The sequence below is a fragment of the Jaculus jaculus genome, chromosome 13 (genome assembly GCF_020740685.1).
Source record: "Jaculus jaculus isolate mJacJac1 chromosome 13, mJacJac1.mat.Y.cur, whole genome shotgun sequence".
Lineage (NCBI taxonomy): Eukaryota > Metazoa > Chordata > Mammalia > Rodentia > Dipodidae > Jaculus > Jaculus jaculus.
Window position 1 is genome coordinate 30875954 of NC_059114.1, and position 26161 is coordinate 30902114.

At 45.1% G+C, this 26161-nt stretch overlaps 1 protein-coding gene across 2 annotated transcripts in view; it reads left to right on the top strand.

The window, feature by feature from the left end:
• Tmem132b (transmembrane protein 132B) overlaps positions 1 to 26161 on the top strand; it is a 423578-nt gene that overhangs the window by 336124 nt on the left and 61293 nt on the right. For both annotated transcript variants that reach the window (XM_045132377.1, XM_045132378.1), the window contains exon 5: positions 21438 to 21581. In XM_045132377.1, the coding sequence (XP_044988312.1) occupies positions 21438 to 21581 (144 nt within the window). The remainder of the gene's footprint in view (positions 1 to 21437; positions 21582 to 26161) is intronic.

Sequence of the window (26161 nt, forward strand, 5' to 3'; positions counted from 1 at the left end):
TTAGTTCAATCCATAAAGAATGTGGTAGCTTGCTATGGCAGAGCCCTGGAAATGAATTCAAGTTATTAAATATGTGCTTCACCACCCAGGCAAGGAAAAGATATGGTGTGATTTGGGATTTGATGTATTAGTTATTTTTCTTGTTGCTATGATAAAATAGTTGATAAAAGCACCATAAGGAAGAAAAGGTTTATTCTGGCTCAAGGTTTGAGAATATACTTAGCCATCACAGTAGAGAAAGCACGGTGACAGGAGTGTGGGGTAGCTGGTCACATTGAGTCCACTGTCAGGAAGCAGAGTGATGAATGCTGGTTCTCAGCTCCTTTTCTCCTTGTTATTCAGTCCAGGATCCCAGCCCATGGAATGGTGCTGGATAACCAAGTAACTTCTTCCTCAATTGGCCCAATCTAGAACTCTCCCTCCCAGCCATACCCACATTGATTCTACATTCTATCCAGTTGGTCATCGGATATACCCATCACAGTATGCTGCACCTGGGACGACCAGGGAGGATTTGCAGTTGACAGCTCCATTAGTTTGAATCCTGAAACCTTTCATGACTGCTAGGGCAACACAGCAGAAATCTTCCGAGTTATAATAACAGAGTAAACTGCTTCTTTTATTTATTAATCTCAATCCTTATGTCTAGTAAAGAAAGAAGCTAAATAGTGCAAACAGGTTCAGAGGATGTCTTCAAGGCTGCCAGGACACATTAGGTCTTGGCAGGATCACCGTGGGAAAGAAAACAAACAGAATAGGATGTGATTTTCATTGAGCTCTGCTTCCTGATACCTCCCCCCAGTGTTTGTCAGGCTAGAGATTCTAAAAAGCTTTCAATGAAAAAAATTTTAGGATCATTTTCTTTTAGAATTGTCCCAAATGATATTCAGCATTTTCTTTAAAGAATGATTTTTGATGGAAGTCTACTAATTGGACAAACCTTCTGAGGTGACAGCCTCAGGGAGCTATGTGCTTCTTAGGTTTTCAAGGAAGTGAGCTTGATTTGCCTTCCTTCCCCAACTCATCTGCATTTGGTAGTTTTCTGTGTTCACTCTGAGTTCTTGAGTATTTTGGTTTTTATAATTTGTTCAATTTTTGTGTATGCATGTGCATAGTAAGTGTGGTGTGTATGTGTGTGTGTGTGTGTGTGTGTGTGTGTGTGTGTGTGTGCAAATGCGTATGTGCATGCATGAGCACAGATACAGTACCCCATGCACATCTGGAGGCCAGAGGAAAATGTCAGGTGTCCCTTCCCATCATCCATCTGCTTGTTTCCTGGAGATGGAATCTCTTCACAATTTTTTTTATTAAGAGCGTACTTTGTATGGATATGCCATGTGGTGGTATTATCTTTTTCTTCCTCCCTGTCCCCATTCTGCAGGGTGCCCTCATCAGTGGAGTTTCTGGTATTCCTGATGGGGATGTGGGTTATACATTGTGGGAGCAGCAGTCAGTTATTAGGGGCATGACATACCAACCTGTGGCTCTTAAAAGCTCTCTGCCACCTCTTCCACAAAATTCCCTGAGCTTGGTGGTTGTGTTTTAAGTCTGCTTCAGTGATGAGCTCTTGGGAGCCTCTGGATCTCTGCTTTGGTAGGTGCTGAGTGTCCTCAGGGTCTGTCTCCTACACCCTGGTGCTGATTGTCAGGCTCGCATGGAAGCAGCACTCTTGCTCATCTCCCCAGTTCCTCTGTGGTTCTGCCTGAGTGTTGACTGAAATGCAAGGGGTCATTTATCTTCTCTGGTCTTGCTACCTTCTGAAAAGAAAAACTGATTTTCCAATGGGGAATGAAGTCAGAATAGGATAAGCATTATTAATTTAGGGAGATTTTAATGAATGTAACCCCTTCTTTTAGCCAAAGACTAGTGGGAACTTGACTTTGGAAAGCACAATGTTTGTCTCCATAGGATTCAGATCTGGTTCCCAATTCCAGATATGGGATCCTTTCTACTGAGTAGATCTCTTAGCCAATCAGAAAACCATTGGTTACCCATCAAGGCTGTGTGTCACCACTGCACTGGTGTGGACTTGTCAGGTTGGTTGCTTCTGGCTACCTTAGACCTGTGCCTACTCATACCATTTTTGGCCACTTTTCTCCAGTAGCTCATGTAGTGCTTTTCAGCATCAGATGGCTAACTGTCTGGGGTCTAACTCTCTTCCAGATTCCAGCCAGGTCTCTCTGTGCTCTGTGCTGGCAGCATATGGTATCTTCAGCAATAGTCTTATCTTTTATCTCAGGCAAGTAATCAAGTGCTTTGGCAGATGCCTGTCTTATTTTGGGGATCTCACAGGTCTCTCCAATTAACAGCTCAATGTGGGTAGTACCAATTTCTGGTACTGGGAGTTACAGGTCAGAGCCAAAAATTTTTAAGATTAGGCTTTATCCTACCCTCTTCAAGGTCTTTCTTTTTTGGTTCTTCCCCTATACGCCTGTTGAGGGTTATATCTTTTTAGTCTATTTTCAAGGAGAAAGGTTTATATGGTACCAGTTCATTTTGAGTTGAGATTTGTGTTTTTCTCCCACAACCTCTCCTTCCCCTCCCCCCAAGCCCTTCCATCCCTATTGTCTGGGCTTCAAGTTGCCTACCGGGTATGACAGCAACTCAAGCTGATCCAGGTGAGGAATCAGATGAGTGAGACCATGCAGGTTAGGAATCAGATGTGTGAGACCATGCAGCATTTATCTTTCTGCGACTGTGTCTTCACAGTCTTTGTGAGCCCCAGAAATTCTCTGATCCTAGACCCTCACATGGTTATGCTTAGCTATTTGCATGGGCTGGGGAATTGAACTCAGGTGGTCTCAGGCCTCCTTCGGTCATCATGCTTGTGTAGTAAGTGCTCTTAACCTCTGAGCCATTTACCAGCCAGTTCAAACTTTTTTTTTGTAGTGCATATGACTATGTGGTGTGTGTGTGTGTGTGTGTGTGTGTGTGTGTGTGTGTGTGTGTATGCACATGTGCAAGTGTGTGTGCCTGCTTGTGGAGACCAGAGGTCCATGTCAGGCATCTTCCTTAATCTCCCACTACCTTAGTTTTAAACGTTTAGTTATTGTTAACTTTACTGGTAAACAAATTGGTCATATTCCCACTGAGTTTATACTCTTATGTACCTCCTTTCCACTAGGTGCCCTGTATTAGTCAGGGTTCTCTAGAGGGACATAACTGCTAGAATGAATTATTTTAAAAAGGGAATTTATTAGATTAGTTTATGGTAGTCCAACAGCAGTTGCAGGCCCGAGAATCATGGAACCTGGTAGCTGCTCAGTCCACATGACCAGATGCCTCAGCAGTCCCAATCTGGCCCTGCAGATGGTGCTGGAAAGCCTGGAGGCTTCCTGAGGAGCTGCTGGGGTTCGATCCACGCAGGTCTTCAGTTGATGCTGGTCTTCAGTCTGCACTGGTCTTCCATCCAAGTTCTGTAGCAGACAGCTTCAGGTTCGCTGAGATGAACTTCCAGACCAGGCACAGTTATGGAGGAAGGGATATTTATTGAAGCTCACAGATCCAGGGGAAGTTCCATAATGGCCAACGGAGCCTTCCTTCACAGGTCCAAACAGAGGGACAGAACAGCACAGCCAAAAAACCAAAAGCCACAACACACTTCAGGAACTCCAGGTAGGCACACTTTGCATATCTTTAGATTGAAATCTGAAACCCACCACCACACCTTATGATCTACCCAGTGACACTGCCTCCAGTAAGGTGGCTGCAGATGCAAACTACAAACTAATAAAAAACTGAATGTGTTGGGGGACATCTATTCAAACCACCACAGGCCCTCTTCAGTGGGGCTACTGGTATTCAAAGTGGGGTCATAGATGCATCAGTCACTCTGTTTGTGTGTGTGGGGAGGACATTACCTTAGAATACTCCTTCCCATTCAAGAGCTCTTACAGTATTTCTGACCCCTCTTCTGTAATGTACTCTGAGCCTTGGAGGGAGGGTTATAAGTATCCTTTAGTGTTGAGATCTCTGCATCCTCTGAATTTCTGCTCTGATGAGTTTTGAGTCTCTTTGGTATGTATTACCATATTTCTGGAAGAGGTTGTCAGGCTAGCAATGAGAGTAGCCCTTGTATTTAATCTGCCTCTTCCTTTGTGATGTCCTCTGGGACCTGAAAGATGTGATAGAGAAAGGGTTGTCTCCTACTAGGCAGTTGGCTTTCTTTTTGTTGTTGTTGTTGTAGTGATGGATCTTGAGTCTCTCCAGTATTCACCACTGTCTGTAAAAAGTTAGATTCTTCAATCAAGAGTGAGAGCAGTATGGGTCAAATAGGATGAGAACATTCATGTAAACAACCTTTTGATGGCCACACCCTCTCAGTAGTCAGACCCTACTAGTAGCTCCCCTCTAGGGTCTATGACCTTCCTATCCATAGGTTTCTGACTTGGTTCTTAGTGCCAGGTGTGAACTCCCTCCCACTGAGCAGGCCTCATATTCAATCAGAAAGCAGTTGTTACTCCCATAGCCTGTGTGCCACTGTTGCACAGGTGTGTACATCTTGCCTGACTGGTTGATTTTGTAGCTTTCAGGGTCCCCTGATTATTCATGCTGTTGAGGACCATCATCCCCATCAGCTCCCATAGTACTTTGTTGCACAGTGAGGACTAGCCTTCCTTCTCAGTTCCAGCATGATTTCTTCATGTCCTGTGACCACAGCCTACCACGTCCTTATTTTTGATGCAGGGTCTCTTACTGAACCTTGATCATCAATTTGACAAGTCTAGCTAGCCAGAAAGCCCCCAGGGATCCATATCTTTGCCCCCTCAGTGCAGAAATTATAGACAGGCTGCCACACCACACTGACATTTACATGGGTGCTGGGAATCTGAGCTCAGGTCCTTGTGCTTGCATGGAAAATGAATTATCAATTGATCCCTGTTCAGACCTTCTAGTGTGCTGAGACTTATGTTGGACGCCAGGTATTCAAAACCCACACACAGAGACATATCCAGGAGCACCTGTGTGAACTGTGGTAAGTATGGTAAGGCAAGGCACTTACAGGGGCTGGGCTGAGGCACATTTGAGGATGTGGTTAATTTTGGCCCAGAAAAATGTGCCTGGGAAGGGCTCAGCTGGGAAGCAATCTTCTATTGGTTTTTGAAGGATGAATGGAGGTTTTCCATGAAAAATGGAGGTTGAAATAATAAAACCCATAGTCAGCCTTTTTTTTTTTTTTTTTTTTTTTTTTTTTTTTTTTTTGAGCAGCTACTGCAGAGTTAGGCAGTACTTTCTTAGTTATTAGGGTTTTTTGAGACAAGATCTCACTATGTAGTCTAATCTAGGGAGTCCTTCAAGGAGTGATCTTCCTGCCTCAGCCCCCTAAGTGCTGGGATTACATGAATGAGCCACCAGGCACCATTCTCCTCATTCTGTCTTAGTTAGTTAATACCGTTAATACTCTATGAGACACTCCTACTGACCATCTTTAATTGATGAGGATATTGAGTGAGAGAAAACTCACCTTACATACTAAGAGGCAAAGCAGGACTTCAGGCAGGTGCCCTGATCCTCTGTGACCAGCCCTGAGCCACTTTCTTATGCTCTGACGTTGCAGGGAGGAAGGAGTATTAAGATAAAGTCCAAATTAGCTGTGGAAAGTGTGTGAGTTCTTAGGAATAGATGTGGCACTTACCACTGCTGTGCCATGATCAAAAGGCTAGAGGTAGAATCATCCTTGGTAAATGAACTCATGGAAAGCCCTTCTCCTTCCCTTTTTTCCATTTTCATTCTTTTCCTTGCTTCCCTTTCTTTATCTTCTGAAAAATATTTATTGACTGGGAGATACCAGGGCTACAGAAACAACCAATCAAAAAATTATATCTAACTTTTCATTACATTTCCCAAGGCATCGTTTGCAAATAGTGAAATCTGCCCATATTCTACGTTTATGCAGATAGGTGGAAGTAGAAATCCAAGAGTTAATTTTAATTGGAAAAGAAGGTAAAAAATGGGTAAATAGGTCACAGTTTCCAATAATGCTAAATTCCATTAATTGAAGTAGGGAAGTAGGGAGAAGTAATGCAGAGCAGAGACCAGTGGTGGAAGACCCTCTGTGTGGAGATGTAGGTCATGTACAGAGTGCAGTGTCCTATTGGCTTTGGGGCACATGATGATTTTCTTACTGCTTTTCCATCGTTCATGAACAGCAGAATTGAATGGTGATTATGGGCTCAGCTCTGGAGTAAGAATTCCTGGGTGTGGGCAGTAGGGTTAGCATGTAGCTGTAATCTGTGGGGGTTTTGCACCTCCATGTGCTCATCTATAAAATGGAAATACTAATAGTTTTTCTCCACAGAATTGTCATGAGAATTTAATGAATAAAATACATTAGTACAAGTAAGCTGCAAACATAATTGTTCCATAATAACTTTTCAATTTCCATTTGTTCTCACCTGTATTCCCAGCAATAATTGAGGCTTCAATTCCTTTCCATTGTTCTTTGTTGAGGCAGAGTTTTGTTATGTAGCCCTGGCTGGCCTGGAACTGGCCATGGTTCTCTTGCCTCTGCCACCTAAGTGCTGAAGTTACAGGTTTACATGCCCATGGATGGCCAGTCAAATCATTTGGAAGCCTCAGTGACACAGCAGCATTATCAATATGTGACTTCATCTAGTGTCCCTACTTGTGAGCACAGTGATCATGCCAGTGAGCTCAGCCTGCCTCTGTGGGTCCTTGGATCCTTGGGCCATGGTTTTCCGAAGGTGTCCAGGCAACCATGGAGAGCAGGGTCTTGAGTGGACGTGAGCACAACGGGAATACACCTGGGAGTCGACATCAGGGAGTAGCTCAGTTTATCAGTAGGGAAACGAGTTTATAAGCAGTTGAGAGAGAGCAGGAGGAGGGTCCTAAGGGAATTGGTGGGCTCAAAGGCTGCTTGCCTAGGAAGATTCATTTCAGCAGTAGGGAGACAGTCAGGTGATCTACATAGTGGCAGGAAGAGGGTCGCAGGGAGATGGGCTGTGTGAAGCCTGTCAGCTGGTACCATATAAGGAGTTTTCTAGGCAACTGACCAAATGTCACAGGGTTGTGAGCAAAGCCTAAGTCTTATTTGAAGGTCTAGGTATCCTGGGCTTGGAGAGGGAGTGGCCCTACTTCCTGCTGATCTTGGGGTCTGAGATTTTGTCTGGGGGGTCCAGGCTCACTGCGTCCCCTGAGAATGGAGGTAGGAGTCTGGATCACTGCGACCCCTGAAAATGCGGGAGGTGCTTCCTTGCTGGTCTGGTCCCTGAGATGTGACTGGCAGTTCAGGCTGCTGAGACCTCTCCATAGCCTGGGACCTTTGTGTCAGACATCTTAGGCTTGCTTTAACCCAGGACTCTGCTTGTGTCTGACATGCCTCAACAAAATACTTGCATGGGGCATGGTCATCAGGGTCGGATGGACACAGATAGGTTCCACTGTGGGTACAGGAGGCACTTTGGTGTGTTTAAGGCAGAAATCTCTTGGCTTGCATGGTCTAAGCCTTCTTCTCTCCTTCTTGATGCTTCTGTCTCTTTCTACCCATCCCAGACTGCCTGCCTTCCTCTGCCGACTGCTAGGTCTCTGTTTCATTCCATTTGTCCATGTTCTTTGGCCCTTTCTTCAGTTTGACCCACCAAATATGTCTTATACACTCTGCCTGCCTGTCTGTCTGTCGATCGATTGATCGATCCATCCATCCATCCATCCATCCATCCATCCATCCAACCAACCATCTGTCTATCCATCTGTCCATGCCTCTGTCCTTTCCTCTCTTCTATTGCTCCTCCCTTGCTCCAGGGAGTGAGTGTTGAACATTAGCAGGAGCCTCCTCCAAGGCTGTCTGTGCTCACTGCATTCACTGAGGCAACAGGCAGCTCACATCAGTATCCCAGAGTGCATATTCATATTTAAATAAAGCTATCATTATGGGCTTGGGTCTCAGTAGTGCTAAACTTTCCTCAGTGCTAACATTAACCCATGTTTTAGATTTTAATTGAACAAATGTCATTCGCTTGCTAGTTCTGTGGCAACTGGAAGTTGTGTTAAATTTTAATTTAGCTCAAGCAGGATGAGATTTTACCCACAAGACAACAAACAAATGTTCCTAAGAGGTTACAGTTGTAATTAAGGCAGTGCTGATGGTCAAAGGGGGAGTTAGAGCAATACATGTACTTATTGTTCAGGGCTGGCACTGAGCTTTGTGGTAAACAGGTCCTACCTGAATGGGAATGAAAGTGGTCCTCCAGAAGCTGGCCAGAGTGATCTCTCGCTCTCTCTCACCTTGTCTCTGTGACTGTGTTTCTAAGACCCAGTGTTCTCCTCTCCGTTACATCTCACTTCGCCCCTCTCTTCCTGCTACTCTGATGGCAGATGTGCCTAGCAGCTGCTCCTTCACTAATCTTCTTTTCTGCAAGTAAGCCAGAAGAAGGGTGGAGTTTCTTTATTATGGTTCCATTTCTTTTGTATGTGTATGTGTGTGGTATGTATCCATGCATGTATGCATATGCATGTGAAGGTTAGAGCTTGATATTTGGTGTCTTCCTCAATCACTCTCCACCTATTCTTTGAAACAAGTTCTCTTCACTGATCATGAAGCTCACTGATTGGGCTAGAGTAGCAGCCTGAAATCCCTAGAGGCCCTTCTCTCTGCACCTCCCATTGGTTCAGCCTGCATTATTGTTCAGATGTGGGGGCAGTGAATTAATTCTGGATAAACTGATGACTTGTCCTCTTATCATAATTACTATGGTGATGAGGGAATAGAGGAGATTGGAAAGTGGGTGGGTGGTCCTCACATCATGTTTTATGATTTACCACCATTCACCAAATTTGAACTTTGTATGTGGATGTTATATATCTCTAGGTGGTGTGAGAAGCAATGGTAAAAAACAGAAACCTAGCTCCTGTGGGTTTACTCTGTTCAGAGAGCTGGAGGAACTCACCTTGGCATCCTGTTCTTCTGGGTTCCCAGATTCCCAAGTGACCTTTAGTTACAGCAGTCAGGCAGTTCTCAGCACTGTACTGCTCTGAGTGAGTAGTGTGAAGGGTGAATGGCCTCCCCCTGGGCACTCTGTGGAGGAGTAGAGGGTTTCTTCCCAGGGGCCCTGCCTCTTTCCCTGGTACCTACTGGGAGATACCAGTCCTGTGAACGATCTATCTCTACTCTGCATGATATCTTGTTTGAAACAACCCTCTGTTGTCATTCAAGAACTCAGGGAGTTGACTTTGAAATCTCTCACTGCTTTGTGGATTATAAATTATCACAGTATAAAAATAACCATCAAGTATGGGGGTGCATCTCTGCTGATTTCAGTTATATAACTCTATAGGGATTGAAAAGCATGGTTGAAGTTGGAGCTTATGTTCTTGTTTGTTTCCCAGAGAATTTTACATCTACCTGCAGTTTAAGACACGAGAAATGAAGGTGTCTACAAGCAAAATGTGATCAGAACTGATTCCTACTCAGAGGCTTGGGATCAGGCTGCTGATGCTGGGAGCAAAGCTGGGATGGAGTGCGCAAGAAGCCATGCAGAGCCATAGCCTGTGCCTTTGGTTATTTGGCTTTCGTTTTTTTTTTTGTACTTTATTTACTTGAGAGAGGGAGGGAGGGAGGGAGGGAGAGAGAGAGAGACAGAGAGAGAGAGAGAGGGAGAGAATGGGCACACCAGGTCCTCTAGCCACTGCCAATGAGCTGCAGACACAGATACCGCCTTGTGCATCTGGCTTATGTGGGTATTGGGGAATTGAACCTGGGTCCTTAGGCTCCCAGGCAAGTGCCTTCACCCTAAGACATCTATTCAGCCCCTTATTGGCTTTTCTACTCAAAATCAAGAGTCACATTTATAAAACGTATTTTTTTTTAAAATTTTATTTATTTATTTATTTGAGAGTGACAGACACAGAGAGAAAGACAGATAGAGGGAGAGAGAGAGATGGGCGTGCCAGGGCTTCCAGCCTCTGCAAACGAACTCCAGACGCGTGCGCCCCCTTGCGCATCTGGCTAACGTGGGACCTGGGGAACCGAGCCTCGAACCGGGGTCCTTAGGCTTCACAGGCAAGCGCTTAACCGCTAAGCCATCTCTCCAGCCCATAAAACGTATTTTTAATGGTTTTAGAAATTAATGTCTATGAAAATCCAATACTCTTATTTACAGCTTCCTTTGGAGTTAGGTGGAAGGACGGGACTTCTCAGTGATCTGAGACTAGCACAGCAACCAGGATGGCGACCATGGCGTCCAGGAGCCCGTCTCCCCATCATGGCCCTATTGCTTATGATGCTGTGATTCTGCACAATCTTTTTGACTCTGCTTAGCTCCCATCATTTGAACAACACATAATACTCGTTTGGTGGGAATGCTGACAGTAGATAACATCAACAGTACCAGTTCACGATTATGAAGTACCCACCATGCCCCATGCCTGCTCCTAAATGTTTGGCTGGATATTGATGATCATGCAGGCCATACTGTATGTTATCAAACATGCAGTGATAGTAACAGAAAATGCATTAAGTCACCTGCTACAATGGTTGGTGCTTATCTATGTCATTAAGGAAAATTAATTGTTATAGTTATGCTGGTTAGATACCCTTCAGCTCCGTGTCTGTGCATACCCCTATGAATTGTTGCTCTTCTGCCTGTATCTGTGAGCCTGATGAGAGGTCCTAGACACTGCCGCCCAGGCCCTCAGGGGTTAGCAGTGTCTTGCAACACAAACACAAAGTTGTGTTTCAACAAATCGTTGGAGATCAAGTTACACATGCTGTGATTCTTGGTCTGTGGCATGCATGGACAGAAGAGCTAGCTGCTTTGTACAGTGCCTCCTCATCCGGGCTTCTCTGACACTCCTTCACTCTACACTCGGTGCACACATCATAAGTGATGGTGTGTTCTCTTTATCCCCCTCTTGGTCATGTGGTGCACACTTCACAAGTGACAGTGTGACATACTCTTTATTCTCTTCTTGGTAATGTTGTCCTTGGTGGCTGGGACAAGGTGGGGTATGCCAGGTAGTAGGGACCACATAGTTATCCCCCTTTCTTTTAGAAGTCAGTCATGGCTTGCACCAGCTGCTTGAATACTATGTAAATCCTGCTTCTTATACTTCCAGTCAGAAGTAGAAGCCATGCATGACTCTTGCCTGGACTGTTTGGGTGGTCAATGGTGGCTGCCAGGTGGTGGCATTCTAGTTTCATTATTGCTTTTACATTTGGTGGTTGGAATTCTACCCTGAGAACAAGGTTTCGTTTCTCCTGTTTTTTATTGATAGCAGTCTGGACTACAATGCTTATTTTATTCCACATATTATAGTTGATTGCTATGTTTATTTATTACATACTGGATTGTCCCCTATCTGCAGTGGACAGCTCTTCATGTTGTCTTCCCATCCTTTCTGACTTTTTTCATGGAGGGGATACTTTGTTACCTTCTGACTGCATAAAGAAGTTTTAAGCTCCCATTCTTGTGCCATTTCCCTTTTGCCTTAGCTCATCAATCCACCATGTCTCTAAAGAGTTGTTTTCTTTTATTGGAGAGGTATTTAGAGCTAAGACCTCAGCATTTGGAATGTGATTACTAAGGAGTGTCATGGTTTGCATCTGAGGCCCCTCCAAGGACAGAGCTAAGCTAAGCAAAAGCTTCATTTATACACACGCACACACACAGCCTGGCTGTGAGTTCTTCCAGCCCTTCCCATTTTTGTTTGTGTTCACACAGTTCACTCCATTTCTTTCTATTGTAAAACCTGCTTTTCCAGAGTGAGAATCTCAGCTGTCATGGTTCAACACATATTGTTTGCTCAATCCTAGAATCCTAAAATAGTTTCAGAACCGCTAAGTCATATTTTTGAGAAAAAATTATGCCACCAGAATGTTCCATATGAGTTTATAGTTTACTGTTATCTTTACTCAGAGAATATATAGTCACAGTAGCATGCCCAAAAGTTGCAGCTACCAGGTCTTATGAGGTGAAAAAATGGAGATATGTTGCCTCAAAGTGCATGCCCATCACAGGCATCACTGTGCACTGCCCAGTCTTCAAGACCCGGCCTGACTGAGTGGCCACCACCACCTTGGCTCATAAGGGAAGGAATGGTGTCCTCTGTTCTTGGAGATAATGATTCTGAGTGTGTCTTGTCACCCATGCTTCCTCGGCCACACTGAGTCACATGGCCTCAGCAAAGTCAAGTGGGCAGTGGGGTCCTGTCCTGCCATCCACAGCAGCACTGCTGAGTGGGTATTATTTATCTGCACCATCCTTCCAAATGATAGAGAAAGAGTCCCTGTATTATAGTTCACAAAACAAAAGCACATAATCCATCTTAACTGATACATGACTGCACTGTGTCATTGTCCCACTGCACAGGATTTCCTCAACATAACAGGGTCACTGCACCTTCCCCTTCAGGGTCTTTTAGGTTGCTTCTACTTTTTCTGTTTGAAGACAGTGGTTTGGTGAATATTCTTGAGCGCATGGCCTGTGTGAACATTTCTCTCACTGAGGACTCAGGGGTCACTGAGCAGCCCAGTCTCTTTATCAGGAAGAGAATTCTTGTTTCTTTTGTTCTTGATAAGATAAACAAATAACAAGCAGGGGCTGGGGAGAAGGCACGGTGGATGAGCACTTACCACCATAAGCATAAGGACCTGAGTTCACATCTTTAGCACCCATGTAAAAGTCAGGCATGGTGGCTTGCTCTTGTAATCCCAGTGATGAGGAGATGGGGACACATGGGTCCCAGCATTTGCTGGCTAGCTAGTCTACCTGAATTGTTGAGTTCCAGGTCCACAGACTATGTGTCAAAAAATAAGGTAGAATGTGATTGAGGGAAACACCTGACATCAATCTCTGTGCTTATAAGTGTGCCTTCCCCTACAAACACACACTCACACTCATACAAGAACCCACCTTACTGTAATGTCATCAGACAACTCTTGAAGCCTTTCACCATGCCCAGCCTGAAGTGGATGCTCTCTATTCTAGGAGACGCTGTTGTTTTCTCAGACACTGCTACTGGCACCCAGCTCGAGTCACCGACAGCCGGGTTCTGGTGTCTCTCTTACTTGTGTGCTGTGGGTTCTTCACGAAATCCATGGGCCTTTAGAATCCCAACATGGGAAGAGTAGCTGCCACTGTCTGTTTTTGACAGAAGGTATCTGACACCAAAACATCCATGAGGTCCTTTTTGGGGTGTGTGTGTGTGTGTATACATGGAGTGCACACATGCATATGACCATGTGGTACCCCATGTGCTCACCTTGGTGACTATAGCAGAATGTTGTATGTCTCCATCTGTCTCTCTTCTGCTCATTATTATTTCAGCCAGTCTCTTACTGATCCCAGAGCTTGCTGTTTTCCTTCCTTCCTTCCCCTTCCTTCCTTCCTTTCCTTTCCTTCCTTCCTTCCTCCCTCCCTCCCTCCCTCCCTCCCTCCCTCCCTCCCTCCCTCCCTCCCTCCCTCCCTCCCTCCCTTCCTTCCTTCCTCTCTTTCTTTCTTTCTTTCTTTCTTTCTTTCTTTCTTTCTTTCTTTCTTTCTTTCTTTCTTTCTTTCTTTCTTTCTTCCTCCTTCCCTCTGTCCCTTCCTTCCTTTCTTCCTTTCTTCCTTCCTTCCTTCCCCTCCCTCCCTTCCCCTCCCTCTCTCCCTCCCTCCCTCCCTCCCTCCTCTTTCTTTCTTTCTTTCTTTCTTTCTTTCTTTCTTTCTTTCTTTCTTTCTTTCTTTCTTTCTTCCTCCTTCCCTCTGTCCCTTCCTTCCTTCCTTCCTTCCTTCCTTCCTTCCTTCCTTCCTTCCTTCCTTCCTTCCCCTTCCTTCCTTCCTTCCTTCCTTCCTTCCTTCCTTCCTTCCTTCCTTCCTTCCTTCCTTCCTTCCTTCCCCTTCCTTCCTTCCTTCCTTCCTTCCTTCCTTCCTTCCTTCCTTCCTTCCTTCCTTCCTTCCCCTTCCTTCCTTCCTTCCTTCCTTCCTTCCTTCCTTCCTTCCTTCCTTCCTTCCTTCCTTCCTTCCTTCCTTCCTCCCTCCCTCCCTCCCTCCCTCTCTTTCCTTCCTTCTTTCTTTCTTTCTTTCTTTCTTTCTTCCTCCTTCCCTCTGTCCCTTCCTTCCTTTCTTCCTTTCTTCCTTCCCCTCCCTCCCTTCCCCTCCCTTCCTTCCCCTCCCTCTCTCCCTCCCTCCCTCCCTCCTCTTTCTTTCTTTCTTTCTTTCTTTCTTTCTTTCTTTCTTTCTTTCTTTCTTTCTTTCTTTCTTTCTTTCTTTCTTCCTCCTTCCCTCTGTCCCTCCCTTCCTTCCTTCCTTCCTTCCTTCCTTCCTTCCTTCCTTCCTTCCTTCCTTCCTTCCTTCCTCCCTCCCTCCCTCCCTCCCTTCCTCCTTCCCTCCCTCCCTCCCTCCCTCTCTCTGTCTCTCTTTCTTTCTTCCTCCTTCCCTCTGTCCCTTCCTTCCTTCCTCCCTTCCTTCCTTTCTTTCCCCCCTCTGTCTTGTTATTTTCGAGGTAGGGTCTCACTCTAGCTCAGGCTGACCTGGAATTCACTATGTAGTCTATGCTTCCCAAGTGTTGGGAGTAAAAGTGTGAACCACCACACCTGGCTTCTTTCTTTTGTGGGCTCTGGCAATTCTTGGTTCTCTGCTCCCTTACAGGACTGGGGTTGTAGATGTGTAAGGTCATGCCAAGCTGCTTATGTGGCTCCTGGGGATCGAGCTCAAGAACTCTTGTCAGGTCTCTGCAGGCCGTAATGCTTACACAGGAAGTGCTCTTCATCACTGTACTATCTTTCCAGCCCCATGCAGTCTTTAACTCTGAAGAATCTACAAGATTTAGTTGCCTCACCACAGATTTAATGTCCACAGAACTGCTCTTTAGGGGCTGGAGAGATGACTCAACAGTTAAGGCACTTGCCTGCAGAGCCTAACAACCCAGGTTTGATCTCCCAGTATCCATGTAAAGCCAGATGCACAAAGTGTTACATGTATCTGGAGTTCATTTATAGTGGATAGAGGCCCTGGTATGTCATTATCTCTCTGTGTCACTCTGTCTCTCTCTTTGCTTGCAAATAAAAATAAATAAATAAAATTATTTAAAGTAAAATAGCTGCTATTTAAGAAATCATGGTCAGGGCTGGAGAGATGGCTTAGTGGTTAAGCGCTTGCCTGTGAAGCCTAAGGTCCCCAGTTCAAGGCTCGATTCCCCAGGACCCATGTTAGCCATATGCACAAGGGGGCGCACTTGTCTGGAGTTCGTTTGCAGTGGCTGGAGGCCCTGGCGTACCCATTCTCTCTCTCTCTCTCTCCCTCTCTGCCTCTTTCTCACTCTATCTGTCACTCTCAAATAAATAAATAAACAAAAAAATTAAAAAAAAAAAAGAAATCATGGTCACAGCTGGAAATATGGCCCACTTGGTAAAGTGCTTGCCTTGCAAGCATGAAGACCTGCATTCAATTCCCAGAATCTTGTAAAAATACCAGGTGTGGTGGCATGTGTCTGTAATCCCATGGAGGGTAAGCAGAGACCAGTAGATTCCTGAGGCTCACTGGCCAGTGAACTTCAGGCCATTGAGAATCTCTTTCAAAAAAGGTAGATAGTATTCCTAGGAGGCATTCCTTAGGATGACACCCAAGGATGTCCTCTGACCTCCACACATGTGCACACATGAGAATCTCATACATTGAAAAGGCAGAATTCATGATCATTTGTGCAGAAAGAAGAAGAGATGGGACAGTCAGTGGTCTGCACTCAGGGCTATGTGGGATTATTCTGGTTCCATAGAGTGGGAAGGCTTCTTTCACCTGATAAAAGTTGAGCTGTGTCACTCATCAGTTTTGGGTTCTGCCAAGTCCCTTCTCCTTGGCACAACTTTCAGACTGGCCACCATGCACCTTGTTCAGAAGACTGTCTTCAATACTCAGATGAGGGAGTAGTCTTTCTGTCACTGTGGGTCTCATATTCTCAGATCATGAAGTGCTGTCACACAGGCTGCGTCATTATTCAGAGTATGCAGTATTTGCTTTTGGAACAGCACAGTGGTCTCTTTGCACACTCACAAGGCTCTTCAGTCATCAACACCTATTCTAGAACATGACACATCACCTTTACAACAGAATTCTGTACCTATTAGCAGTTGCTCTGTGCCTCTCCGCATGCTCCAGTTCCTTCACAACTATATATGTACTTGCTGTTTCAATGACATGAATATGTGGGCATTTCACATCAGTAGAATCTCATGACATGTGTCTTTTGTAGAAACAGAATGTTTTCAAGATTCAGTCAGGGTCATCCACAATGCCAGAGTATGTATCAACTCATACTATTTTATGACTCAGTAATATGTCTTTGATGTTAGCTTGGTGGGCACCCAATGATTACAGAAATATCCTTTAGCATTGGGAGCCTGTGCCAACTTTCACTTCCTGTTTTAACAAAGGTTAAGGCTTAGAGCCCTCCTTCATTTTTCCCAAATGTGAATGCAGTTCTGGGCATGCACACACAAGCATGTCAATATCTCTGTATCTACGTATCTATCTCTGTATCTAGTATGTATGTATGTATGTATGTATGTATGTATGTATGTATGTATGTATGTATCTATCTGTCTATCTATCTACCTACCTATCTATGTCTCCCCTGTCTTTCCAGAAATCTGTCACAGCCTTTTGAAACCTATTTCCCATACTTAATCTTCAAGGTTTTTGACTGAGCTGTTATTCACAGTCTCAGGAAGCTATCACATGCATGCTCATAACAGTTTTGACAACTATCTCTGAGGAGAAGGTGTTTTCCCCTATCCCCACATGAGGAAAGTGCACAGTCTGGCCAATACAGCCTGGTAGGCCCTCTAGGGAACCAGCACACAAGTCAAGTGATGAGTTGAGATCAAGGTTTGAAGAATCTCCAACTCTAGTCTTGTCTCTGTAGTGGCTCCAAACAGGTGGTTGTCAAGGTTAAGGGATTTGTTTTTCAAAGCTACTGAAGATCTGGTGATGGGGGAGAGGTCAGGTTAAAATGCAGTGACATTCTCTGTTGCTTTTTTTTTGTTTATTTATTTATTTATTTATTTATTTATTTATATGAGAGAGATCGAGAGTGAAAGAGGCAGAGATAGAGAGAGAGAGAGAGAGAATGGGCGCGCCAGGGCTTCCAGCCACTGCAAACGAACTCCAGACGTGTGCACCCCCTTGTGCATCTGGCTAACGTGGGTCCTGGGGAATTCAGCCTTGAACCGGGGTCCTTAGGCTTCACAGGCAAGCGCTTAACCGCTAAGCCATCTCTCCAGCCCTCTCTGTTGCTTTTTAAACCAGGACTCAGCTGTATTTCTTGCATAAATATTCTCCTAGTTGTGCAGATATTTGGTTTATTTTCAGAGTTAAAAATGTTGATTTTGGGCTGGAGAGATGGCTTAGTGGTTAAGTGCTTGCCTGTGAAGCCAAAGAACCCCAGTTTGAGGCTCGATTCCCCAGGACCCTTGTTAGCCAGATGCACAAGGGGGTGCACATGTCTGGAGTTCATTTGCAGTGGCTGGAAGCCCTGAAGTGCCCATTCTCCCCTCACCCCTCTCTCTGCCTCTTTCTCTCTCTGTCACTCTCAAGTAGATAAATGAAAATAAAGAAAAAAATTTTAAAAATGTTGATTTTGACATTACTTCCCAATTTTCTTCTTTTATGGAGAATAGAATCTTCTGATGGTCTAATTCTAACATCTTCACTGATGACACCAATAAGCAGCATCAATGGAAATGAATCTCCATAAAGGATTGAAATTTGCTTTTGAAGCATAAAATCCAGAGTTACCACTGTTGTGAGAAGGAAACATGCCTGGAACAGATGCTTAGTTTCTAGTGATGCTTGGCACTGGGGGATGATTTTGCCATAATACTGAACATGGTAATTGCCTTGTCAGTGCTCAGGATGTGTAGGGATGTCTTCCCAGTGTGTGCAGGGTGGGTAGGGATGATTTTCCAGTGTTTTCAGGCTGGGTAGGGATGCCTTCCCAGTGTGTGTAGGATGTGTAGGGATGCCTTCCCAGTGTGTGCAGGCTGGGTAGGGATGCCTTCCCAGTGTGTGCGGGGTGGGTAGGGATGCCTTCCCAGTGTGTGCGGGGTGGGTAGGGATGCCTTCCCAGTGTGTGCGGGGTGGGTAGGGATGCCTTCCCAGTGTGTGCAGGCTGGGTAGGGATGCCTTCCCAGTGTGTGCGGGGTGGGTAGGGATGCCTTCCCAGTGTGTGCGGGATGTGTAGGGATGCCTTCCCAGTGTGTGCGGGGTGGGTAGGGATGCCTTCCCAGTGTGTGCGGGGTGGGTAGGGATGCCTTCCCAGTGTGTGCGGGCTGGGTAGGGATGCCTTCCCAGTGTGTGCGGGCTGGGTAGGGATGCCTTCCCAGTGTGTGCGGGCTGGGTAGGGATGCGTTCCCAGTGTGTGCGGGGTGGGTAGGGATGCCTTCCCAGTGTGTGCGGGGTGGGTAGGGATGCCTTCCCAGTTTGTGCGGGGTGGATAGGGATGCGTTCCCAGTGTGTGCGGGATGTGTAGGGATGTCTTCCCAGTGTGTGCAGGGTGGGTAGGGATGCCTTCCCAATGTGTGCGGGGTGGGTAGGGATGCCTTCCCAATGTGTGTGGGATGTGTAGGGATGACTTCCCAGTATGTGCAGGGTGGGTAGGCATGGCCTCTCAGTATATGTAGGGTTGGTAGGGTTTCATTCTCAGAGTGTGCAGGGTAGGTAGAGATTCATTCTCAGTGTGTGCAGGGTAGGTAGAGATTCATTCTCAGAGTGTGCAGGGTGGGTAGGGATTCATTCTCAGTGTGTGCAGGGTGGGTAGCTATTATTCTCAGCGGGGTAGGTTGGCATGGCTTTTCAGTGTTTGCAGGGCGGGTGGGATTCCTTCTTAGTGTGTGCAGGGTGGGTAGGGGTTGTTTCTCATTGTTTGTCAGGACATATAGGGATCGCCTCATTGTGTGTAGGGTTGTAGGGACTTCCTGGTTATGGCTGAGAGGCTATTCATGGGCAATTGAATTGAAGGTTCCAAAAGAATACTACTACTACTACTAATAACATACCAGGCACTCCTGATTAAAGAAAATATAGCTACACAATTATTTATCACAAAATTGTAAATTTTTTTGTCTGTGATGATTTTTGTTTCTGAAATTTTGGCCACTCTTGTACCCAGCTTGATACCCATGTTGGAGTGCCATTCTGGTTTGAATGTGAAATGTCCCCAATAGGCTCATGTGTTCTGACAGTTATCTTCAGTTGGTGGGAGGCTGTGGTACCTTTAGGAGGTGGATTCTCACTGGAGAAAGTGGTCACTAGGGAGAAATCCCTGGGATTTTCTAGCCCATTCTCACATTCTGTTTGTTCTGTTTCCTGCCTGTGACTTCTATGTGATTAGCTCTATTTCATGGTTCTGCTACCATGCCTTCCTGCCATTATGGACTGTGGACCTGAAACAAATCCTTTCCTTCCTGAAGCTGCTTCTTGTCAGGTATTTGGTGTCAGTGATGAGTAGAATTACTAATGCAAGTGCCTTTCTTTGTGGGCGGTGAGCTTCTGCAGGTGTAAATGGATACTTGTTCCTTTATCTTTCTCTGGTACTTATCATAGCACCTGGTCTCATGGGTCAAGACTTTCAATTAAAGTGGCAAAAATCCACCTCAAACTCAATTTACTAACACTTTAAGTTTAGTAAAGTAAATTTTCCACCTTCAAATTTCTAAAGATAACCTTCAGGTGTAGTTGGATGCAAAAACCTAGACATATTTACCAGGTTGCTTCCTGTTCTTGTCTCTGATTTCCTTTGTTTGAGTTTCACTTCAACCAGTTTTTGTGCACAAAGAGTTAAATATAATGTTTCACATTTGTGTGTGGCATGAAAGTGTGTGCATGTTTGTGCACATGTATGAGTGTGGCATGCAGATGGGGGCATGTATGTATATGGTATGCAGTACTATGCATGTGTGTGTGATATACAGATATGCATGCATGCTTTTGCAGAATGTGTATTGTATGCAGGTGTGTGCATGTGTGTGTTATATGCATATGTGCATGCATGTTTATGTTCTATGTGTGCTGTATACAGGTGTGTATGTGTGTGTATGTGTGTGTGTGTGTGTGTGTGTGTGTGTGTGCATGTGTATGTGTGTGTGGGACATGGAGATTTGTGCATGTAACGTACATGTGTGTGTGGAGGCCAGAGGACAACCTCTGGTGTCATGCCTCAGGTTTATCACCACCTTTTTTTTGATACAGTATGTCACTGTCATGGAGTGCACTACTTAGGGTAGACTGGCTGGCCAGTGAGCCCCGGTCTTTCCAGCACTGGGATTACAGGCATATACTACCACAGCCAACAATTTTGCATAGGTATTGAGGATTAAACTCAGGTCCTCATGCTTGCATGGCAAGCACTTCACCAGCTGAACTATCTCCCCAGCCCCAGGATTAAGCTATTGTGATTGGCTATTTTGGGGTCATACACACTTTTGTGAAGCCTAATTGTTAGGATGGAATCAGTGGAATGGCATGAATTTGTCAGGCTGAGATGGAGGATGAAGTTAGAACCTGCAGAGCTTCAGTGGGTAATGAGATGAGAAGACATGCCCACACATGCCTGGTCTTGGAGGGGTATCTGTGAGGCAAGTGGAAGGTAATGCCAGGAGGGCTCTGTGGCAGCTTGGGTGTGCATAAGTTTATGGGTGACTACTACATCTTTTGTGGTGTTGATTTCCTTAAATTGAACCCAAAATGAAGTATCTGTTCATTGTGTTAATAATCCCCTCCCTCCTGCTGCAAATGCATTGTTACTTCCCAAACAAGCCTTAGGACAACACTTGGAAAAGCATTAAAAGATGCTGCTGATGCTGGATGAGAGATGTGTCTTCAAGATGGGAGGAACAGGGGTAGGAGCCAGTAAAAGAGGTGGAGCTCAGAGAATAGGGTGATTTCCTGGCACTGGGGACTAGCTCTTGGCTTGATTCTCAGTCTGAGTTGGAACTCCCCATCCAACTGTCTAGAACCTTCCATTGTGTACATGTTTCATGACTTCATTCATTAAGGCAATTTGTCAAATTGTGTTATTTACTTTCCCATCACTGTGACTAAATACCTGGCAAGAGTCAACTTAAAGGAGGAGAGGGTAATTTTCGCTCATGATGTGAGGGATACAGTCCTCTGTGGTTTTGGGGTGGCAGGATCGTGCAGCAGCTGATCACATCACCTCAGCATCCAGGAAGTGCAGACTCAGCTAGAATTGAGGTGGACTGTAATCAAGTCCCACCTTCCAATGACCTTCTTCCTCCAGTGAAGATCCACCTCCTAGAGGTTCCACAGCATCTTAAAACAGTGCTACTAGCTGGGAGCCAAAAGTTTAAACACATGAGTCTGTGGGGACATTTAAGATGCAATTCATAACTAGAGTCAGGGTAGAGGATGGCTCAGACAGTCACTCTACCCTCTCTGCTCACACTTGTGATGCTTGCTCACCTGTGCCCTCTTTTCTCTCCTGTTCAGGACACAGAAGTTTTGAACACCGCCATTCTCACTGGAAAGCCTGTTTCCATTCCAGTCAAGGTCGTGGGGGTTGAGGAGGATGGCTCTGTGGTGGATGTGTCGGAAGCTGTGGAGTGCAAGTCTGCTGATGAAGATGTCGTCAAGGTATGAGGGAGGTCTTGATGACAAAGCCCCCATGTGCCGTCATTCCTGCTTCTTCCTCTTTATACGCAGCTTTGTCTGAGTGTCCCATGCTCTGAAGGGAGGCAGCAGGATGCCCTTGCTGAGGCAAGGACCCACGGGATGGAGACACACACACACACACACACACACACACACATCTGGGTCAGCAGAGGCTAAGCCCTTGAGCTATTTCCTTCCCTGTCCCTGGAAAGGGGAAGCCCTGTCTGTCTCAAGCACATATTATTTCTCTTTCTTGACCTCTCCATCTTCCTCCTTCTTCCTCCCCCATCTCTTTCTTCATAGCATCTTATTTACTTTAGTAGTCTATATGTCATTTCAGTTTGTGCCAGCCATCTGTAGCCAGTTGCATTATTTACAGAGTACATTGTCTTTACATGACTTACTTACTTTGGAACAGCTGGTTGCCTCAGCTGGGTGGAGTGTAGTGCTAATGAACACTTCCCTTTATTCAAGCTTAAAAACTAATTTAGGGTCATTACAAGATAATAAAACCCATGAGCACCATAAGTTAAATTTTTGTTAATACACATTAAAATAGAAAACAATTAAAATAATAAGGGGCTGGAGAGGTGGCTTAGCGTTTAAGGTGCTTGCTTGTGACGCCTAAGTAAGGACCCATGTTTGATTCTCCATATCCCATGTAAGCCAGAAGCAAGCACAAAGTCTCACATGCCCACTAGTTGGCACAAGCATTTGGAGTTCCATTGCAGTTGCTGAGGCCCTGGCGTACCAGTTCTTTCGGTCTCTCTCTCACTCTGTCTGCCTATCTCTCTCTAAAATAAAAATAAAATTAAAAATTACAAAGAAGCCCATCACATGTGTTATCTAACTTGACCACAACCAGAGTGACTCTGTGAACAGCACAGAAATCCCCAGGGGCCATTTCTGCTAGATCTTTCACTCTGATTGGGGAGTGTTCTAACTCCATATTATTCTAGGACTCTAAGTAGGGATTAGTTTTCTACATTTTTTTTTTTTGTTTTTGCATGAAAACTTCAGAATTTACTGTTTCTGCTTATTTTCTCTTATTACGTTTGTTCCATTCACTTTTGCAGCAAAGCCCTCAGGGCTGTGAGCTGAAGAGCAAACCCCTGAGTACAGACTGCTCCCATCTTTTAGGAACACACATTGACTGCGGGTCCTGTCCTCCTTCCCACTCTTCCAGGTCCTTGCAGGTTTGATGAGACTTCCTTGTGGATAGAACTTCCTGGTATCTAGAAAAGCTGTGCTGGTTTACCTATGGTAGGAAAGTCTGCAGAGGTTGCTTTCCTCTTGGCATGGCCTATACAAGGCTGTGTTTAGGTTTAGTCTGCCTCATAAAGAAGAAACAGTGCATGTGGGAAGCCTAATGTAATAGTAGTGGATTGGTGGGAGACTCTGCTTGCCTTGTTTTGTGGGCATGGAACACTATCTCTAGAGATACAGATAGATTAGCTTCCGACCTGTACACAGCCTTCCTCTGAGGTTCCTGGAAATCAAGGTGATCTCTGGACAGGCTGGATTCAACAAACCCAAGGCAGGCTGGAGAAATGGCTCAGTAAGTAAAGCACTTACTGAGCAAGCACAGGGACCTGAGTTCAGGTCCATAGAATCCACATGAAATGCTCAATATGGTCATGCCTATAACCCCAGAGTTGAGGAGGCAGCAGCAAGAGTATCCCAGAGTCTTGCTGGATTTCTGGTCTAGACAAATAGGTAATCCTGGGTTTAGTTAGAGACTCTGTCTCAAAAAGCTAAGGTTGAGCCAGGTGTGGTGGCGCACGCCTTTAATCCCAGCACTTGGGAGGCAGAAGTAGGAGGATTGCAGTGAGTTCGAGGCCACCCTGAGAATCTAGAGTGAATTCCAGGTCAACCTGGGCTAGAGTGAGACCCTACCTTGAAAAACCAAAAAAAAAAAAAAAAAAAAAAAAAGCTAAAGTTGAAAGCAAAATAGAAAAGCCTCCACATGCATGCACACACGTGTCCACATGATAAGAATACTCATACACCATGCACACTTATCAGACACACATACACACACATGGAAAAAAATCCCCAACATATTACACATTGAGAGTTTAAAAAGATGTCAGTCTAGTCAGAGGAGATCAGTTACAAAGATGGAAAATACTGGGACTGGGGAGAGGGCTCAGTAGGTAAGAGAGCTTGCCAAGCGTGAAGTGCTGAGAGGGCCTGACTCTACCTGTCTTTCGTTCCCCAGCGCCTACATGAACAGCTGAGCATGGCCATACATTCCTGTGGAAGACCACATAACTACTGGGACTTACTGGTTAGCCATCCTGACCAAAAATGGTAGTTTTGGGTTCAGTGAGAGACTGTCTCCAGGAAGCTGGAAGAGTGGTAGAGGAGGATCCTCAATGTTTCCTCTGGCCTGCACCGGCATGCTCTTGGTGCTCACATCAGCATGCATGTGAGCATGCATCACCAACACTACCTCCCCCCGCGACATGCCACAGTATGGACATACACCATTACATACATACCACATCAAACATATTACACTTGGAAAAAATAGTGCTCATGCTTGCCCTTGGATTCTATTGACAATGTACTGTTTTCTTTTTTTTATCCTCATGTCTTCTAGAAAGAAGACCCCTGATGGTGGCATATAGAGGTGGTGTCTGTATGCTTATGCTATCATGGGTTCAAACAAGACTTTCTGTGTGTCCTCTAAGCCTTTGGCTCTTTCCTAAGAGCCCTGTGTAGCACTCTACAGGTTGAATCCATGGTCTCTTACTCAGGAGAGCTCTCCTATTGATAGGCAAGTTACAGTCCGTGTACAGTTATTGCCAAAACCTTGGTTGCTTCCACTATGCAGAAATGTCCTTAAACACCATCTGCCCTTCCTGATGGACATGAGGTTGTGGAAGATAACAGTTTTCTTGAAGTCATTGTTGAGACTCAGGAAGAAGGAGGTTTTCTAGCATGTTCTGTCTACTTCCAAAGAGACAAGTGGGTCTCCAGATCCCCAAGCTCCAGCTGTTTTCAGCCAGGCCTGAGTCAATGCAAGGAATCTAAGGACAAGGCTATTGTGTATGGAGATGGCATTACTGTTATTATTTGTGATGCATTCCCTCTGCTTTAGGAATGGAGCTGTCCAGAGCTGTGATTTGGCCTCAGTGTGACCCAGGGATGTACCCAGACACTGACACAGTCATTAATACTCTCTAGAGACCCTTCTGTCTGTGCAGCTGTCAGTCCTCCCTCCATAGCATAACACATGCTGGGGGATGCCCAGGGAAAGTGAGAAGGTTGTACTGGACATCTTTTTGTGATGGAAATTCTGTACATCAGCTCTTCAGCTTAGACAAGGAGAAAGTGTGAGTCTAGGGAGAAGTGACCTGTGGTACTTATGAATCACTTTTGGAGGACAGAATCTGAGCATGTGGTGGGAAGACCTGGAAGCTTTCCTAATATGGAGAACTCAGAAAATTAAATGTTAAGCTTGAAAAGCTTAAAGGTGATAATGAGTATATTTTGTTTGTTTTTGCATGTGTGTGTCACATGTGTGGTGTGGTATGTGTGTACATATATGTGTGTGCAGATGTGTGGCTTGTGGTATGTGTGTATACATATGTATGTCACATGTGTGGTGTGGTGTATATATGCACATGTGTGGTATGTAGTATGTGTGTATACATATGTATGGCATGTATGTCACATGTGTGGTGTGGTGTATATATGCACATGTGTGGTATGTAGTATGTGTGTATCACACACATGATGTGGTGTGTGTGTATGCATATGCATGTACATATGTCTGGTGTGTGGTGTGCGTACATGCATATGTGAAGGCCAGCGGAGACTGGCGTGTCCTCCTCTATGGCTCATTCATGTATTTCCTTGAGATAGAGTGTGTCTTTGAGCCCAGAGCTGCCATTTTTGATAACCACAGTGATTTTCTGATTTCTGCTTACCACAGGATTGGGGGTTATAGGTGTGGATGACCATACCCAGCTGTTTCCATGGGTGCTGGGGATTGAACTTTGATGGTCTTAGGCCCTTATTCTTAGACACCGAGTGACCTCTTCAGACAGTGATAAAGACCTTTAAGCTAAAAATAGCAAAACAAGTAGAGGATGAAGAGTGTGTGTGTGTTGTTTATTTTTTTTAAATTTAATTTGTTGCCATCATGAAAAAATTGAAAAATTCACACAGGAGTCTGGGTTTCTGGCTTATGAACAGTCATGGAGTCAGATTGCTGCCCCAGGTCCACATTACTTTCTGTGGACTCATCTGGAGCTGACAAGAGGATGTCCCTTTGGGTAAGGCCTGTAACATCCAGTTTGCCACGGTCTCCATCACACCCTCTAATGAGACTGGGGGATATTTGTCATTTCATATCACACTTGTGTGCTGTCTTAGATTTCAGAGGAAAGTGAGATATTGCTTCTACTCTGGCCTTTAAAGTTATTTATGTATCTATTGTGTGTGATGTGTGTGCATGAGTGTTTGTATGTAGGTTCATGTGTGTCTGTGGTCAGAGGTTGGCATTGGGTATCTTCCTAAATTGCTGTCCATCTTATTCATTGAGGCAGGGT